At 46.4% G+C, this 13,156-nt stretch overlaps 1 protein-coding gene across 3 annotated transcripts in view; it reads left to right on the forward strand.

Annotated features, from left to right (window-relative positions):
• Nucleotides 1-13,156, forward strand: part of LOC126109889 (uncharacterized) — a 287,852-nt gene that overhangs the window by 169,365 nt on the left and 105,331 nt on the right. For all 3 annotated transcript variants that reach the window (XM_049914976.1, XM_049914977.1, XM_049914978.1), the window contains exons 6-7: nt 2,501-2,615; nt 11,690-11,784. In XM_049914976.1, the coding sequence (XP_049770933.1) occupies nt 2,501-2,615; nt 11,690-11,784 (210 nt within the window). The remainder of the gene's footprint in view (nt 1-2,500; nt 2,616-11,689; nt 11,785-13,156) is intronic.

Below are 13,156 nucleotides of genomic sequence, written 5' to 3' on the forward strand. Positions count from 1 at the left end.
CGCTCGGTCTGCAATCACTGATAGTGGCGACACGCGGGTCCGACATATACTAACGGACCGCGACCGATTTAAAGGCTACCACCTAGCAAGTGTGGTGACTGGCGGTGACACCACAATGACAGTGCACAACATCATCACCAAAGAATTGTCCATGAGGAAGATCTGCGACGAGATGGTCCCGAAGATTTTGTCAGACGTTCAAAAGCAAGCACGTGTGAACGCCTGCCAAACAATCTCCAGAGCCTCGAAGCTGACCCGGAATTTTTAGATAACGTCATCACCGCAGACGAAACCTGGGTGTTTCCCCACGACCCGGAGACAATGCGCACGAGTGCCGAACGGCACACCGCACCATTTCCAAGTCCAAAAAATGGCTGGCGTGAGCAAATCGAAGGTGAAAGCCATGCTGATCGTGTTTTTCGACGTTAGGGGCGTGGTTCGTCATGAGTGTGTCCCCCAAGGCCAAACTGTCAACAGTGCGTTTTATTGCGAAGTGCTCAAGAGACTGAAAGCCAGGGTCCATCGCGTGAGGCCAGCCATCGCCAATGATTGGAAGCTGCATCTCGACAACATGCCGAGTCACACCTGCTTCATGATGGCCAGCTACCTGGCTAAGAAAGGGATTCAACGATCCCCCAGCCCCCCTACGGTCCCGATGTGATCACGCCAGACTTGTTTTTGTGTCCCAAACCAAACACTTTCCTGAAAGGACACCATCATGGGACCCTGGAGGAGGTCCAAGCCGCCACTACGGCCATCCCAGACTCAGGTTCGCGGTAGCGTTTGAAGCGTGGAAGTCTCGCATGCCGCGGGTTGTTGACTCTCAAGGATCATACATTGAAGAGTACTAAGTGGTTGTAGCGATATCTACAATAAATTTTGATTCTCAAGCTCAGTCTCATTACTTTTTATACAAACCCTGTACAAGGGGTGTGGATAGCGTCAGTATTGGGTGATCGCTGTAAGAGACACGGAAAGGCAGCATTATCGTATCCCGGAGGTGAGGGTATCATCTGGAGTGCCCCAGGGAAGTGTGGTAGGTCCGCTGTTGTTTTCTATCTACATATCTGATCTTTTGGATAGGGTGGATAGCAATGTGCGGCTGTTTGCTGATGATGCTGTGGTGTACGGGAAGGTGTCGTCGTTGAGTGACTGTAGGAGGATACAAGATGACTTGGACAGGATTTGTGATTGGTGTGAAGAATGGCAGCTAACTCTAAATGTAGATAAATGTAAATTAATGCAGATGAATAGGAAAAAGAATCCCGTAATGTTTGAATACTCCATTAGCAGTGTAGCGCTTGACACAGTCACGTCGATTAAATATTTGGGCGTAACATTGCAGAGCGATATGAAGGGGGCAAGCACGTAATGGCAGTTGTGGGGAAGGCGGATAGTGGTCTTCGGTTCATTGGTAGAATTTTGGGAAGATGTGGTTCATGTGTAAAGGAGACCGCTTATAAAACACTAATACGACCTAGTCTTGAGTGCTGCTCCAGCGTTTGGGATCTCTATCAGGTCGGATTGAGAAAGTACATAGAAGCAATTCAGAGGCGAGCTGCCAGATTTGTTACTGGTAGGTTCGATCATCGCGCGAGTGTTATGGAAATGGTTCAGGAACTCGCGTGGGAGTCTCTGGAGGAAAGGAGGCGTTCTTTTCGCGAATCGCTACTGAGGAAATTTAGGGAACCAGCATTTGTGGCTGACTGCAGTACAGTTTTACTGCCGCCAACTTGTATTTCGCGGAAAGACAACAAAGATAAGAGAGATTAAGGCTCGTACGATGCATATAGGCAGTCATTTTTCCCTCGTTCTGTTTGGGTGTGGAACGGGGAGAAAACATGCTAGTTGTGGTACGAGGTACCCTCCGCCACGCACCGTATGGTGGATTGCGCAGTATGTATGTAGATGTAGATGTGGACAGCGTTAACGGCACGTAACTGGGCCATGTTGTGCGTCTCTATTTGGACGAATAGCCGAATCATCCAGTAGCGAGATTTGTGGAGCATTCGGATGTGACAGTAGTCAGATGTTGCATGGCAACGTTAAGGACAGGTATACTCGTCGTCCAGGTTCCGTTCGATAACGTCTGACCACCACAGAGTACGATCGCCGTATGTGCTCCAAGCGCATCGTAATCCCCTCACATCTCCACTTGTAATAGATTCCCTCCAACATTCTGTGTCATCCAGCACCGCTGGTCGGAGACTAGCAGCACCAGGACTGGGGAATTACCGTCCCCTGCGTGTGCTGGCGTTAACCCCTATGCAACATGTCACAACAGATGTGACATTCAAATCAACTCACCAGTCCACATGTGGAAAGACTTATAAATATCAACACCATTTGTATCAAACACATACTAGGAAATGCAAATATGATACATTTTGTACCGTCCATTATACACAATACGAAGGCTCGAGAAGTAGTAAATAGATACCTGTACGTGATAATGAGCGGCTTACAAAATGTAAATTTTGATGTGTGTCCCATGGAGCAGACATCAAGCAGGAGCCGCCGTCGCTGCAGTACGTTGACCCCACCATGATCGGCGTCCTGGTCGGCTTGGGACTAATGTTCATCATCCTCTGCGTCGTACTGCACCTCTTCAGCAAGTAAGTCGCCTCCGAGCCTACCGTTTTTGTTTTCTTTCTTGATTTTCAAACGTTTCTCCATGATCTCTTCAACACACTTATCTGTAACTCACTATATTAACACCCTCTCCCCACCTATTCCCTTCCCTCCCCCCTGTCTATAGAGGCGTCTATCGAAAAGTTTTTCTTAACAGTCTCTGTCACTGGCATTTCAGTCTTTTTCATTGCCATTATCCTTTGTGTTTGTGACACTATTAAACATGGTGTCAGAAGCTCTAAACTATTTAACATTATCGTTATTTTCAATGTTTGCTATTATTATTATTAATTGCTACTAATATTATTATTCGTGTTCGTAATTAGAATTAACCACAATAAACTAATTAACATTATAGTTATTCTGATTGCTTGTTAGCATTATTATTAATTACTACTAATATTATAATTAACCTAATAATAATATCTCAGATTACATAACTAAATCACAGTATCCCCTCCCCCCTCCTGAACCATGGACCTTGCCGTTGGCGGGGAGGCTTGCGTGCCTCACCGATACAGATGGCCGTACCGTAGGTGCAACCACAACGGAGGGGTATCTGTTGAGAGGCCAGACAAACGTGTGGTTCCTGAAGAGGGGCAGCAGCCTTTCCAGCAGTTGCAGGGGCAACAGTCTGGATGATTGACTGATCTGGCCTTCTAACACTAACCAAAACGGCCTTGCTGTGCTGGTACTGCGAACGGCTGAAAGCAAGGGCAAACTACAGCCGTAATTTTTCGCGAGGGCATGCAGCTTTACTGTATGGTTAAATGATGATGGCTACCTCTTGGGTAAAATATTCCGGAGGTAAAATAATCCCCCATTCGGATCTCCGGGCGGGGACTACTCAAGAGGACGTCATTATCAGGAGAAAGAAAAGTGGTGTTCTACGGATCGGAGCGTGGAATGTCAGATCCCTTAATCGGGCAGGTAGGTCAGAAAATTTAAAAAGGGAAATGGATAGGTTAAAGTTAGATATAGTGGGAATTAGTGAAGTTCGGTGGCAGGAGGAACAAGACTTCTGGTCAGGTGACTACAGGGTTATAAACACAAAATCAAATAGGGGTAATGCAGGAGTAGGTTTAATAATGAATAGGAAAATACGAATGCGGGTAAGCTACTACAAACAGCATACTGAACGCATTATTGTGGCCAAGATAGATACGTAACCCACACCTACTACAGTAGTACAAGTTTATATGCCAACTGGCTCTGCAGATAACGAAGAAATTGAAGAAATGTATGATGAAATAAAAGAAATTATTCAGATAGTGAAGGGTGACGAAAATTTAATAGTCATGGGTGACTGGAATTCGAGAGTAGGAAAAGGGAGAGAAGGAAACATAGTAGGTGAATATGGATAGGGGCTAAGAAATGAAAGAGGAAGCCGACTGGTATAGTTTTGCATAGACCATAACTTAATCATAGCTAACACTTGGTTCAAGAATCATGAAAGAAGGTTGTATACATGGAAGAACCCTGGAGATACTAAAAGGTATCAGATACATTATATAATGGTAAGACAGAGATTTAGGAACCAGGTTTTAAATTGTAAGACATTTCCAGGAGCAGATGTGGACTCTGACCACAATCTATTGGTTATGAACTGTAGATTAAAACTGAAGAAACAGCAAAAACGTGGGAAATTAAGGAGATGGGACCTGGTTAAACTGACTAAACCAGAGGTTGTACAAAATTTCAGGGAGAGCATAAGGGAACAATTGACAGGTATGGGGGAAAGAAGTACAGTAGAAGAAGAATGGCTAGCTCTGAGGGATGAAGTAGTGAAGGCAGAACAGGATCAAGTAAGTAAAAAGACGATGGCTAGTAGAAATCCTTGGGTAACAGAAGAAATATTGAATTTAATTGATGAAAGGAGAAAATATAAAAATGCAGTAAATGAAGCAGGCAAAAAGGAATACAAACGTCTCAAAAATGAAGTCGACAGGAAGTGCAAAATGACTAAGCAGGGATGGCTGGAGGACAAATGTAAGGATGTAGAGGCTTATCTCACTAGGGGTATGATAGATACTGCCTACAGGAAAATTAAAGAGACCTTTGGAGATAAGAGAACCACTTGTATGAATATCAAGAGCTCAGATGGAAACCCAGTTCTAAGCAAAGAAGGGAAAGCAGAAAGTTGGAAAGACTACATAGAGGGTCTATACTAGGGCGATGTACTTGAGGACAATATTATGGGAATGGAAGAGGAAGTAGATGAAGATGAAATGGGAGATATGATACTGCGTGATGAGTTTGACAGAGCACTGAAAGACCTGAGTCGAAACAAGGCCCCGGGAGTAGACAACATTCCATTAGAACTACTGACAGCCTTGGCAGACCCAGTCCTGGCAAAACTCTACCATATGATGAGCAAGATGTATGAGACAAGCGAAATACCCTCAGACTTCAAGGAGATAATAATTCCAATCCTAAAGAAAGCAGGTGTTGACAGATGTGAAAATTACCGAAATACCAGTTTAATAAGTCACATCTGCAAAATACTAACGCGAATTCTTTACAGACGAATGGAAAAACTGGTACAAGCCGACCTCGGGGAGATCAGTTTGGATTCCGTAGAAATAGTGGAACACGTGAGGCAATACTGACCCTACGACTTAACTTAGAAGATACTCGTAGATTAAGGAAAGGCAAACCTACGTTTCTAGCATTTGTAGACTTAGAGGAAGCTTTTGACGATGTTGACTGGAATACTCTCTTTCAAATTCTAAAGATGGCAAGGGTAAAATACAGGGAGCGAAAGGCTATTTACAATTTGTACAGAAACCAGATGGTAGTTATAAGAGTCGAGGGGCATGAAAGGGAAGCAGTGGTTGGGAACGGAGTAAGACAGGGTTGTAGCTTCTCCCCGATGTTATTCAATCTGTATATTGAGCAAGCAGTAAAGGAAACAAAAGAAAAGTTCGGAGTAGATATTAAAATCCATGGAGAAGAAATAAAAACTTTGAAGTTCGCCGATTACATTGTAATTCTGTCAGAGACAGCAAAGGACTTAGAAGAGCAGTTGAACGGAATGGACAGTGTCTTGAAAGGAGGATATAAGATGAACATCAACAAAAGCAAAACGAGGATAATGGAATGTAGTTGAATTAAGTCGGGTGATGCTGCGGGAATTAGATTAGGAAATGAGACACTTAAAGTAGTAAAGGAGTTTTGCTATTTGGGGAGAAAAATAACTGATGATAGTCGAAGTAGAGAAGATATAAAATGTAGATTGGTAATGGCAAGAAAGCGTTTCTGAAGAAGAGAAATTTGTTAACATCGAGTAGAGATTTAAGTGTCAGGAAGTCGTTTCTGAAAGTATTTGTAAGGAGTGTAGCCATGTGTGGAAATGAAACATGGACGATAAATAGTTTGGAAAAGAATAGAATAGAAGCTTTCGAAATGTGGTGCTACAGCTGAATGCTGAAGATTAGATGGGTAGATCACATAACTAATGATGAAGTATTCAATAGAATTGGGGAGAAGAGGAGTTTGGGGCACAACTTGACAAAAAGAAGGGACCGGTTAGTAGGACATGTTCTCACGCATCAAGGGGTGACAAATTTATCATTGGAGGGCAGCGTGGAGGGTAAAAATCGTAGAGGAAGACCAAGAGATGAATACACTAAGTAGATGCAGAAGGATGTAGGTTGCAGTAGGTACTGGGAGATGAAGAAGCTTGCACAGGATAGGGTAGCATGGAGATCTGCATCAAACCAGTCTCAGGACTGAAGACCACAACAACAACAACATATAAATTGGGAATGTTTAATGAGAGTTTAAAGTACACTACTGGCCATTAAAATTGCTACACCAAGAAGAAATGCAGATGATAAACGGGTATTCATTGGACAAATATAGTATACTACAACTGACATGTGATTACATTCTCACGCAATTTGGGAGCATAGATCCTGAGAAATCAGTACACAGAACAACCACCTCTGGCCGTAATAACGGCCTTGATACGCCTGGGCATTGAGTCAAACAGAGCTTTGATGGCGTGTACAGGTACAGCTGCCCATGCAGCTTCAACACGATACCACAGTTCACCAAGAGTAGTGACTGGCGTATTGTGACGAGCCACTTGCTCGGCCACCTTTCACCGGACGTTTTCAATTGGTGAGAGATCTGGAGAATGTGCTGGCCAGGGCTGCAGTCGAACATTTTCTGTATCCAGAAAGGTCCGTACAGGACCTGCAACATGCGGTCGTGCAATATCCTGCTGAAATGTAGGGTTTTGCAGGGATCGAATGAAGGGTAGAGCCACGGGTCGTAACACATCAGAAATGTAACGTCCACAGTTCAATGTGCCTTCAATGCGAACAAGAGGTGACCGAGACGTGTAACCAATGGCACCCCATACCATCACGCCGGGTGATACTCCAGTATAGCGATGAAGAAAACATGCTTCCAATGTGCGTTCATCGCGATGTCGCCAAACACGGATGCGACCATCATGATGCTGTAAACAGAACCTGGATTCATCCGAAAAAATGAAGTTTTGCCATTTGTGCACACAGGTTCGTCGTCGAGTACACCATCGCAGGCGCTCCTGTCTGTGATGCAACGTCAAGGGTAACCAGCTCGGAGCTGATAGTCCATGCTGCTGCAAACGACGTCGAACTGTTCGTGCAGATGGTTTTTGTCTTGCAAACGTCCCCATCTGTTGACTCAGGGATCGAGACGTGGCTGCACGATCCGTTACAGTCATACAGATAAGATGCCTGTCATCTCGACTGCTAGTGATACGAGTCCGTTGGGATCCAGCACGGCGTTCCGTATTACCCTCCTGAACCCACCGATTCCATATTCTGCTAAGAGTCATTGGATCTCGACCAACACGAGCATCAATGTCGCGATACGATAAACCGCATTCGCGATAGGCTACAATCCGACCTTTATCATAGTCGGAAACGTGATGGTAAGCATTTATCCTCCTTACACGAGGCATCACAACAACATTTCACCAGGCAACGCCAGTCAACTGCTGTTTGTGTATGAGAAATCGGTTGGAAACTTTCCTCATGTCAGCACGTTGTAGGTGTCGCCACCGGCGCCAACCTTGTGTGAATGCTCTGAAAAGCTAATCGTTTGCATATCACAGCATCATCTTCCTGTCGGTTAAATTTCGCGTCTGTAGCACGTCATCTTCGTGGTGTAGCAATTGTAATGGCCAGTAGTGTATATAGACATTTAAATACACAAGCCATCCTCGTGAATGTGTCTATCTGTGAGTGAAAACCGTATAAAAATCCCTACAGTACTTCCTTAGGTTAACCTTCGCATACAGACAGAAAAACGTGACAGGTACCTTTAATTTAGGAATATGTGTAGAATGTACAGGTATTTCAGGTTAGGGATCGAAAACTTGTATTGCTGTAGTTCCTATTCTTTGCTTATCTCTTAAATTTTTGGTGACAGAACAACTGACTACCTTAACTATTCTGTAAAATTTTATACAGCATGTCAAACATCCCTCTGTTGAAAGTGTATTTTGATGTTTATACCGGGTGATCAAAAAGTCAGCATAAATTTGAAAACTGAATAAGTCACGGAATAATGTAGATAGAAAGGTACAAATTTACACACATGCTTGGAATGACATGCGGTTTTATTAGAACCGAAAAAATACAAAAGTTCAAAAAATGTCCGACAGATGGCTCTTGATCTGATCAGACTATCAATAATTAGCATAACAAAGTAAGACAAAGCAAAGATGATGTTCTTTACAGGAAATGCTCAATATGTCCACCATCATTCCTCAACAATAGCTGTAGTCGAGGAATAATGTTGTGAACAGCACTGTAAAGCATGTCCGGAGTTATGGTGAGGCATTGGCGTCGGATGTTGTCTTTCAGCATCCCTAGAGATATCGGTCGACCACGATACACTTGCGACTTCGGGTAACCCCAAAGCCAATAATCGCACGGACTGAGGTCTGGGGACCTGGGAGGCCGAGCATGACGAAAGTGCCGGCTGAGCACACGATCATCACCAAACGACGCGCGCAAGAGATCTTTCAAACGTCTAACAATATGGGGTGGAACGCCATCCTGCATAAACATCGTACGTCCCAGAGGTGTTTATCAGCCAGGCTGGGGATGATGCGATTCTGTAACATATCGGCGTTCTCGGTGTACCTCTCACCCGTCACGGTAGCAGTTACAAAACCACAATCACGCATTTCCTCGAAGAAAAAAGGCCCGATAACGGTAGATGTGGTAAATCCAACCCATACCGTGACTTTCTCGTCGTGCAATGAAATTTCCACGACAGTTCTAGGTTTTTCGGTTGCACAAATTCTGCATTTGTGGGCGTTGACAGACCCTTGGAGCGTGAAATGGGCTTCGTCGGCCCACATCACGTTACTCAACCAATCGTCATCTTCCGCCATGTTTTGAAACGCCCACACCGCAAATGCCCTCCGCTTCACTAAATCGCCAGGTAACAGTTCGTGATGCCGATGGATTTTGTACGGATAGCATCTGAGGGTACGCCTAAGTGCCAACCAAACAGTAGTGTATGGAATGCCGGTGCGACGTGCGACTGCACGAGCGATGACTTCCCAGTGCATAGACGAACCCACTACAGTCTCCATTTCTTCCTGAACGCCTTGTGCTCGGTCGGCCACTACGGGATCTATCGTCTAAACAACCCGTGGCTTCGAACTTCAAAATAATTCTCGCCACAGCTGCATTTGTCAAAGGACCTTTACCCGTTCGAATCCCCTTCCTATGGCGATAGGATCGTAACTCTGAACTAGCACATTCCCCATTCTGATAATACAGCTTAACTAAAAGCGCCTTGTCAGATAACGCCAACATGCTGCGACTGCTGGCGCATCTGATTCTCTCTTTTTTTTTCCTTTATTGTGATTTCATTCCCCTGCCCCATATGGGCACAATCCGCCGCTCGTCAGCCGAGTGACATGACAACGTAAAACATGACAACGTAAAATAAGAATGAAATGTTACATACATAAGGCGATAGAGGGGATTTTAAAACAGAATAATGGGAGAAAATGGAGGTAAAAAATAGACTAACACGGAGACGTTCATGGAGGACAGTTAAAAAAAAAGTCACCAGAAAGTTAAAAAATACAGTTGGCGATTCTTCAAAACTCAGAGAAGACACTGAATGGACATGCACAGGTTAAAAGTCGGCCACAGTATTAAAAACACTCCGGAACAACACACTTAAAACCCACTTGGAGCATACACAACGAAGAATAAAACTGCCAGGCGGGACCTGCCGAGGGAAAGAGCAGAGAGGATGGAAAAGGAGGGGAGAGCAAAGGGGCACCTAGGGAAGCGGCGGGATGAAGAGAAGAGGGGCATCAGTGGGTACACAAAGAGGCAGGAGACACGTGGGGAGGGAGATGAAGAGGGAAGACAGGCAGGAGGGAGTGCAGAGACACTGAAAGGAGGCACCAGAGAGGGAGGGGGAGTAGGAGGGGGAAGCCACTCAGGAGGAGGGAGGGGGAGGAGAGGGAGCCCTGAGGAGGAGGCAGGAAGATGGGGTCAGAGTTGGTAGGAAGGGTAGATGTCAGGGCGAAGCTCATCATCCGGGAGGGGTAGACGGTGGAAGTTGCGTTGGGAAAGGAGATGGAGGGTGTGGAGATGGAGAGAGGTTGGGACACAACGGTAAAGGCGCTGCAACTGGTTGGGGGTGGAGAGGAAAGGAGACACCAGGGTGAGAGGGGGATCCAGGCGGCGGACAATATATAGTGTGCGGTTGTGTTCGAGGAAAAGGAGAAAGTGGGGGAAGGTGTTGATGTCGTAGAGGATGCGCGTGGGGGACGGAAGGCGGATGCGGAAGGCGAGACGGGGCGCATGGCGTTCGAGGATTTGGAGGGCGGAAAGCCAAGCTATGCTGGCATAACAGAGGATGGGATGGATCAAGGATTTGTAGGTGTGAAGGACGGTGGAAGGATGCAGACCCTACGTCTGGCCGGACGGAGTTTCAGGAGGCGGAGTCTGTTGTCAGCTTTATGTTGGATGGTAAGGAGATGGGGAGTCCAGGTGAGGTGGCGGTCGAGTGTGAGGCCTAGGTATTTGTGGGAAGGAGTGAAGTGGGTAGGACGGCCAAAAATGGTGAGGTAGAAATCATGGAAGGAGCGGGTGGTGCGGCCTATGATGATCGCCTGGGTCTTGGAGGGATTTACACGGAGGAACCACTGGTTGCACCAAGTGGTGAATTGGTCAAGGTGGGTTTGGAGGGTACGTTGGGACCGTTGAAGGGTAGGATAAAGGGCTAGGAACGCGGTGTGATCAGCGAACTGGAGAAGATGAACAGGAGGGGGAGGTTTGGGCATATCAGCAGTGTACGGGAGATAGAGGAGAGGGGACACGCCGGTAGAGGGATAGAAAGTACAGGAGTTGGAATTGTGGATAGTCACATAGGAGGGACGATGGGAGAGGAAGGAAACAACGAGACGGACGAAGTTGATGGGGAGAGCATAGGTTTGGAGTTTGAAGAGGAGCTCAGGATGCCAGACACGGTCATAGGCGTTCTGGAGATCAAGGGAAACAAAGATAGCGGAGCAACGGGAGTTAAGTTGGAGGGACAGAAGATTGGTAAGGTTAAGGAGCTGGTCGTCGGCAGAGAAGGAGATACTCTCTCTCATTACAACTCCTTTTATACACGATTGTCATGCGCAGTCACTGACGTTTTGCTGTCCAGCGCCATCTGTCGGACATTTTGTGAACTTTGCTTTTTCTTGTTCTAATAAAACCCCATGTCATTGCAAGCATGTGTGTCAATTTTTACCTCTCTATCTACATTATTCCGTGGTTTATTAAGTTTTCAAATTTAGATTGACTTTTTGATCAGCCGGTATGTATGCCACAACAACGTCGTTAATTTCGTTACAGTGTTTTTCTGTTTTCCTTTAACCAGACCAAAGTTATTTCTCATCATTTTGCACAAAAATTAACCAACAATAGGCTTAAAAACACCCTTGTTGGACTTGTACCTGTATGCTCTCATGTTGTGAATTTCATCAGCGGGCCGTCAGACGGCGGAGGCGAATGTAAGCCGCGCGTGTCCGCAGGGCCCGGTGGCGCGAGAACCGCACCATCTTCAACACGCCGAACCCGCGCCTGATGAACGTGTCACTGCTGCGCGACAGCAAGCTGATTCACGGAGGTGAGCAGGCGGCGGCTGCGGGCGCGGCCGCCGCCGCGGGGGCGGCTGTGGGGGCGGGAGCTGGCGCGGCGGCGGCGGCGGCGGCGGCGGTGGGGCGGCGCGGCAGCCCCCAGCCCAGCCTCGCGTCGCTTGCCGACGCCGGCTCCGCCGGTACTCGATCCTCGGACCACCGCTCCGCACGATCAGATGAGATGGCAGACCCCGCCAGCCAGACGCCCTGCACGCCGCTCCGCTCAGAGTAGCAAGTAGCCGGCGAGGGGGCGAGCAACACACCACGCACACACGAGATGTCACACACACACAAGATCACACACAGACACACACACACATTCACACACAACACGCAGAGAGAGAGACAGAGAGAGAGGAGGAGCAATAAATTCGTAGCAAACACATCTACATCCCTCACACTCATTTTCTACAAAGGACGCACAAAGCTCATGTTCAGGAATTGTCGACCCTATTAACACACACTCAAACACAGGGACACAGGGATAGCAGCGATCACCAGAAATCCGGTTACAGGTTGCCCATATGGCGACTTCCACAGGCAACAATATTTGGTGTTTTTTAACTAAAGTTCAGTCTTGATCTCAACACTTATCTCACAATAACATAGGTGACCGGTTTCGGTAATATTTATATAACCATCTTCAGACCCATGGCTCCCTTGGAGGATGGTAGGCGGAGCTCTCTTCAGCTGCTACGAAATCAACTGATCAGTTGGTTTCGTAGCAGCTGAAGAGAGCTCCGCCTACCGTCCTCCAAGGGAGCAATGGGTCTGAAGATGGTTATAAAAATGTAACCGAAACCGGTCACCTATGTTATTGAGACAAGACTGGACTTTAGTTAAAAAATATAATAATCTATTGATCACTGTATTCCAAAAATGTTTACCAAAATTGAACAATATTTTGGTTCTCAGTACGATTTTCGTAACTTTTTATATTTATGGTGCGTGAAATTCAGAACTCATACATCAGTCCACCAAAGCAGTTATATGCCAACGGTCAGTGGTAACACCGGTTCCCGTCAGATCACCAAAATTAAGCGCCGTTGGGCTTGGCTAGCACTTGGATGGGTGACCATCCGGGTCTGCCGGGCGCTGTTGGCAAGGCGTTGGCCATTCAGCCCTTAGGAGGCCAACTGAGGACCTACGTGACTGAGAAGTAGAGGTTCCGGTCACGAAGACTGACAACAGCCCCTTCATACCTGCATCCAGTGACGACTATTCGCTAAGGATAACTTGGCGGTCGGTCGGTGCCGTTGCGCCTTCTAGGGCCTGCCTGTTCGGACTGAGTCAGTCAGTCAAAGCAGTTGTACACAACTCTCAAAAATTCTCGGTAGAATCGACTGTGAAATTTTTCCAATG

Source organism: Schistocerca cancellata, chromosome 12, assembly GCF_023864275.1.
Source record: "Schistocerca cancellata isolate TAMUIC-IGC-003103 chromosome 12, iqSchCanc2.1, whole genome shotgun sequence".
Classification (NCBI taxonomy): domain Eukaryota; kingdom Metazoa; phylum Arthropoda; class Insecta; order Orthoptera; family Acrididae; genus Schistocerca; species Schistocerca cancellata.